This window comes from Pipistrellus hanaki, assembly GCF_964339955.1.
Source record: "Pipistrellus hanaki genome assembly, chromosome: 2".
Classification (NCBI taxonomy): Eukaryota; Metazoa; Chordata; class Mammalia; order Chiroptera; family Vespertilionidae; genus Pipistrellus; species Pipistrellus hanaki.
In genome coordinates this window covers 186,490,917-186,497,707 of record NC_140504.1, presented here as the reverse complement: position 1 = coordinate 186,497,707, position 6,791 = coordinate 186,490,917, and the positions used below count along the sequence as shown (strand labels likewise).

The 6,791-nt window shown below is 47.9% G+C and overlaps 1 protein-coding gene across 29 annotated transcripts in view; it reads left to right on the top strand.

The window, feature by feature from the left end:
* The first annotated feature begins 4,082 nt into the window (after nucleotides 1–4,082).
* SRRM1 (serine and arginine repetitive matrix 1) overlaps nucleotides 4,083–6,791 on the top strand; it is a 45,479-nt gene continuing 42,770 nt past the window's right edge. For all 29 annotated transcript variants that reach the window (XM_084874898.1, XM_084874895.1, XM_084874892.1 and 26 more), the window contains exon 1: nucleotides 4,083–4,262. In XM_084874898.1, coding sequence (XP_084731024.1) covers nucleotides 4,242–4,262 — 21 coding nt within the window. In that variant the 5' untranslated portion in view covers nucleotides 4,083–4,241. The remainder of the gene's footprint in view (nucleotides 4,263–6,791) is intronic.

Below are 6,791 nucleotides of genomic sequence, written 5' to 3'. Positions count from 1 at the left end.
ATTACATATGTCCTTCTTTTTCCCTCTTCGCCCTGCATACACACCCCAGAGCCTTCTACCCCATTCCCCCACCCTGCCTTCACTGCACTATTGTCTATGTCCATGGGTTATGCATATATGCATATAAATTTAGTTCCTCTCTCCCTGCCCCACCCTCCTTTCCTCTAAGATTTGTCAGTCTAGCCCATGTGTCTCTGGACATATTTTGTTCATTAGATTCCATGTACAAGTGAGATAATGTGATGCTTGTCTTTCTCTACCTGGCTTATTTCGCTTAGCATAATACTCTCCATGCTGTCTCAAAGGGTAAGAGATCCTAGCAGGCATGGCTTAGTGGTTGAGGGTCGACCTATGAACCAGGAGGTCATAATTCAATTCCTGGTCAGGGCACATGCCTGGGGCTGTGGGCCTGATCCCTAGTGTGAAGCGGGCAGGAGGCAGCCGATCGATGATTCTCTCATTAATGTTTCTCTCTCTCCCTCTCCTATCCTCTCTGAAGTCATTAAACATATATAAAAAAATAGCCAGGCTGGCCTGGCTCAGTGGTTGAGTGCCTACCTAGGAACCAGGAGATCACGGTTCGATCCCAGTCAGGGCACATGCCCAGGCTGTGAGCTTGATCCCCAGTGGGGGGCATGCAGGAGGCAGCCAATCCATGATTCTCTCTCATCGTTGATGTTTCTCTCTCCCTCCCTCTCTGAAATCAACAAAAATATATTTAAAAAATAATTTGCCAAAACCGGTTTGGCTCAATGGATAGAGCTTCGGCTTGGGGACTGAAAGGTCCCGGGTTCGATTCCGGTCAAGGGCATGTACCTTGGTTGCGGGCACATCCCCAGTAGGGGGTGTGCAAGAGGCAGCTGATCGATGACTCTCATCGATGTTTCTAGCTCTCTATCTCTCTCCCTTCCTCTCTGTACAAAAATCAATAAAATATATATTTTAAAAAAACATATATAAAAAAATAAAAAGGGGATATTTTCTTTATTTCACAGTTACATAGCATTCCCTTGTGTAAACACACCACGTCTTTTTTTTTTTATCCACTCATCTACTGATGGGCACTTGGGCTGTTTCTAGACCTTAACTTTTGTAAATAGCACTGCTGTGAATACAGGAATGCATACATTCTTTCTGATTAGTGTTTGGGATTCTTAGGATATATTCCTAGAAGTGGGATCATTGGGTCCAATGGCAGTTCTATTTTGAGAAAACTCCGTAGTTTTCCGTAAAGGCTGCACCGGTATGGGCTTCCTGTGAATGACAATGGGGAATTTAAACTGAAGGATTTTAAACTGGGAAGTGAAAGGATCAGGATTATTTTAGATAATCACTCTGGATGTAGGGTGGAGACATCAACTCAGAAAGCAGGGAAAATAGATTGTTGCATTGTCTCAGACAATAATCTATTTTGCCTAGATTAGAGGTAATAGAGCTAGGAGGAAGTTGACATATTTACAAAATATCAAGTATTAAGAGAGGCAAAAAAGGCAAGATTTGGTGGCTGTAGATTTTGAGGAAGAGAAAAGAATAGCGATGGGGAGAAAGGTGGGGTCATTCGTTGAGAACGAGGGTTGAGGCCAGTGGAGAAAGTTACCCTGTTATTGGGACTTGAGTTTCAGGTGCCTCAGAAGGACAGGCAAGTGAGTGTCAGCAGGAAGTTAAAATATAGCTCAGGGGCAGACCTATGCTTGAGAGATACAGGTTTGGGAGATGAAATAGCAGTTGAAACCGAGAGAACAGGCAGATCACCTTTGTCAAGGGAAAAGAGAAAAGAGTCAATTACAGAACCAGCTAGGAAAACCAGCCGTACAGCATTGGCAGCAAAAGAACAGAGAGAGAAGGGAGGACACACAGAATGAGTGGTCAGAACCACAGAGAACAGAGAGAAGAGGGAAACGGTGATTTCATAATTCCGTCTGGTCAAGTGGCTTGTCCTGTGGAAGCCAGTCACTTGCCCAGCTGTGACCTGCTGACTAATGTTCACTCAGTCAGCACATCTTACTGCGCCTGTGCTATGGACCAGACATTCATCTAGGTGCTAAAGCTGGGGACACATCAGAGAACAAAAAGGACAAAAAGCCCTGACTTTAGAGAGGGTAAATTGTAGTGTGGAGAACAGACAGTAAACAAACGTTAAAAACAGGTAAACAAAAAGAGGTAGAAATATTAGGTGATAATGCTATAGAAAAAAACAGTAGATGAAGAGGCAGCAGGGGTAGAAGGCAGGGTGTGTGAGCATTTTCCAGTGGGGCAGTCACGGGAGGCCTCATTGAGTAGGCGACATCTGAGTAAAAACTTGAAATTTTCCAAGCAGGTGCCTAGGGATAGAGCATTCTAGGCAGAAGTTATGGCCAGTGCAAAGGTTTTGAGGAAGAAGCAAACTTAGGAAGTTCAGTGAATAGTGTCAGGGTACTGGGAGATGAAATCAAAGAAGACATGTGGGAAGGGGTGTATCGGGTGGTATTTTGACTTCAGCTGAGAAAATGAGGCGCTATCAGGAGGTTTTGAGCTTAAGCGTGACATCTAAGGTTTTCGAATAGGATCACTGCGACTGAAGAATAGATGTTGCCCTCACAAATGTGGTCCCATGCACCAAGAGGTCTCCGGCTCGATTCTTGCTCAGGGCCCATGCCCAGGTTTCATGCGGGAGGCAGCTGATGGATATTTCTCTATCATCTGATGTTTCTCCCTCTCCCTTCCCCTCTCTCTGTAAAAAAAAAAAAATCAACAAAAACATATTTAGAAACCAAACAAAAAAACCCCACACAGAACAGATAGAGGCCAGTGCAGAAATGCAGGCAAAAGCTAGTGCCCTGAATAGCAGAGTGGGTTTTGGATGGTTTGGAAGTGGGATCTACCATGTTTCCCCGAAAATAAGACATCACCCGAAAATAAGACCTAGCGCATGGAAAGACATCCCCTGAAAATAAGACCTAGCGCAACTTTGGGAGAAAAAAATAATATAAGACACTGTCTTATTTTCGGGGAAACAGGGTAGGAGAAAGAGGAGGCAGGAATACTAGCAATACCGAGGCCGTGTCCTGAAGAAAAGGAAAGAGTGCCATCTCTGAGGCAGGAAAGACTTTGGGAGGAGGAGGTGGGATGGGATGGGGGTTGGGAGGGGAGGGTGGAGGGGGAGAATTAGGGGTTCAGTTTCTGGACAAGTTGTTGGTGATATCTTTCCAAGTTGACTATAGGAATTTGAAATTCGGGAGAGCAGTCAGAGCTGGCGATTAATGGAAGTCGTCAGTATGTGGTTGGTCTTTAGAGCCACGAGTGTGAACAGACCCAGTTCCAGGTGTGTGAAGTGCGGTGAGAAAAAGGCAGGAAAGGGAGTCGAGTGTTTGTGTGGGAAGGTGAGGGGTGTGATCCGTTAAAAAAAAAAAAAAAAAAAAAAAAGATGGCCAGAGAAGAGACATGTGCTTTCCCCCAGAAAAAAAAGGAGAGAAACCAACGCTTCAGGCCCTCACAGCCTGGGGCACTGGGGAGGCCGAGCCCGGCCCAACTCGCAGCCTGAGGGCCAAGGCTCCCAGCAACTGCCTGGTTCCCCGGCAATCAAAACCGAAACTCATCGAAAGCGCATTTCCAGCTTCTTCTTCCAAAACACCGTAGTTGTGTGGACAGAGGGTTAAGCCCATGAAGCTGGGTCGGAACGCTGGTTTCATTGTACTACAGAGCTCGACTACTTTATAAGAGCCGATCTTAAACACAGGTTAACTCGTAAAAAGCAGCACAATGACAACTTCTATCACGACAGAGGCCTCAGGCTCCCCTCCTGCGCACGCGCCGCCGCCTCCTCGCGTCACTCTGAGGTAACAGCCTTTCTCTTCAATGACTCTCTGGAACCCCCGGGCAGGAGGCCTCCCACCCTACGGGTCGAAGGAGGAGTCAAGTCGCGCTGCGCGAACAAGGCTTGATCACGCGCCACAAAAGCGTTTGTAGGGCGGGGCGACCCGACGACCCTCTCTTGTTCCCATTGGTTGCGGTTGCGAGGCTCTCATCCTCGATTGGACGCTGTGGAGCCGCGGAGCCCAGGCAGCAGCCCGCCCCCCTCCCCCGCTCCCCCTGTGCGCGTGCGCACGTCAGGCGGGAGCTCCCCGCACTGAGCAAGCGCGGCCTCGTGTCGGCCGGAGCGGCGCGCTCTGCGTCCCGTCGCTCCGCTCTCCCCAGTCCCGCCCTCCGTCGCGGCGGCGCGGTGCATCTTGGGGTAGGGAGCGATCTCCGAGCGAGGCGGCAAGATGGACGCGGGATTCTTCCGCGTAAGTAGAAGCGCGGGGGTCTGTGTGTGAACTGAGGGCCTTATCGCGAAGGCCTGGCAAGAGGCCTACATTCGGGGCGGGGTGGCCGCCGAGGGGGAGACATCGAAAATGCTGGAAATCCTCGGCGCTAGTGTAGGGTACCCCCTTCCTTGCGACGGAGACCGGTCGCCCCTGCGCAGTCTCCTCCTTCGGGATCGTCCCCCCTACGCGGCGGCGACGGTCGCCGGAAAATGGCGGCGGTAATTGGCCCGACCGGTACCTCGCCGCCCGCCCGCCTGCCTACCTGGCGGGGCCTGCAGGCTAATCCTTGCGCGCCGCCGGGTGCCGGGGCCTAGCGGAGTCGCGAGGAGGAAGTTCCTGGGGGGAGGCCGGAGGGAAGCCCCGAGGGGGCTGGCGGCCGAGGACCCTGGAGAGGCGCGCGTTGGGGGTATCGCCCCCAGAGAGCGTGTTAGAGAGGACAGGAAACCTCGTTGAGCGTCTTCAATGGAGAAAGCGACACCCCCACTCTCCCCCAGTTCCTAACCCTTCTCGAAAGCGCGGGGTCAGAGTTCGCGGGAGTCCCCGCCCAAGGTGATAGCCCTCCGGGGAGGGGAGCTAAACATAATGTGCCGTTAGAATGTGTGCATCCGAGGCTCTCGAGGCCGGAGGGGACAACAAAAAAAGTGCGCGCTGGTGGAGGGAGGCCCGGGCGTGGGGTGGGTCTTCTTCCCGCCCGCTGCCTTCCCGGGTTTGCTTTCCTCTGCAAGCCCGCTGGAAAGGGGTCCCCTGAGCGGGGTTCTCCCTGGGCCCGCGTGGGTAAGATGATACCTGTCTGTGGTGGGTCCTCAGGACCCCGACTCTACAGGCTCGTGCTCCCCATAATCCAGCCCTGTAGGAAATGAGCGCCCAGTGGAGAGCCAATGGGTGGGAAGTGACTCTGCTGGGGTTAGAGCTTGCAGATTTTTTTTTTTTTTTTCGTTCAGAACAGACTGGGTAGAGATAGGTTGGGTCTAAGACAGTCTGTACTTTCTGTCATGTATGTAGGTTGGCTCTCTTTCCACTACTTGTGTTTTAAAGGAAAAGTTGGAAGAGGGGCAAGACTGGAACTTGATTATGAAAGATATCTTTTTTTAAGGTTCACTGAGTGCCTTCGGAGGCTAACACAAAAGGGTAAACTAAGTCTCCATAAAACCCAGAGAAGAGATGGCAAAACTCCTCTTTGGATTCTGTCTGGAGTCACAGATGAAAAAAAAAGAAAAGAAAAGAAAGGAAGAAATAAAGATATCTTTATATATTTCCTATTCAAAGCCGGTGTTGAAATTCTGCAATTGGCTTTTAATGTGCTAACTTGTGTGCTGTTTTTTTAATCAAAAGTTGTACTATTGACCGACCTGCAAGGCTCAGTGGTTGAGCATCGACCTATGAGCCAGGAGGTCACGGTTGGTTTGGTTGGATGGCCCCGTCAGGGCACAGGAGGCTGCTGATCAATGATTCTCTCATTGATGTTTCTCTCTCTCCCCCTCTCCCTTCCTCTCTGGAATCAATAAAAATCTGTGGGGATTTTTTAAGTTGCAGTTTTATTCTATGCATTTGACTTAAAGCTGCCAGTTATTTGACTGTTCTTAAGTTATGCAAACAACACTATGTTTATGTAATGATTCAGTTGAGTGTTTATCAAATTTTTATACTGCTGGTAAACATTTAGCTGTCAATGTATTACGTAGGAAATACTTAATATTTCCTGTGGTCCAAATCTAATATTTTAAAACCGGTTCTTATGGTATTACTTCCCATGGAAAGGAGTTCCAATAGAAACAGAGCAAAGTGGTTGATAAATTTAAAAATGAAGTTTGCTTTTGGTGTTGGTGAAAATCTGGAAGGAATGGGTGCAGTTTTTTATATACTGCCTGTAATTCCTTAGAGGGGTTGATTAGGTGTAAGTCCTGAGTTTAATTTAGGACAGTTACCTTTTTAGTGGACTGCCAATCAGATAGTAAACTGAAATTTTCAGTTAAGATAGAAATGATAGCTCTTATTTGCTGAACTTCTACCACGTCAGTTACTTTGCATATGTCATTTGTGATATACACACCCTGCAAAGAAACATCCTCAGAAAGGTTAAGCAGCTTGCTTTGAGGTTTTATGGCTTCAGTGATGGCAGTTATGATTCTAATCCAAGTACTTTACCTTCCCAAACAAAATTTTCTTGATAATTTTCCAGATGATAGTAGCCAACTCCGTGGAACAATCAGATTTCCTATCACATAGCCAGTTTTTCCATATTTAATTGGGCCAGTAGGGAGGACAGAACACAGACTAGTGATCACTTGATGTCTAATGTAGTATTTGTAAATTTTATTTTTCCAAATTCTTTGTTGAAATTAAGTTTTTGGAGGTAAACCTATATTGTTTTTATACATTTCAAATTGCTAAAATTATGGGAAACTAACACAACACAAACCTAGAGTGTTCTGTTTTCCTTTCCCCCTGTTTGTATGCATTGCCACCATGTTTTGCACCATGCTACTGGCTTTCAGAAGAGGATGTATG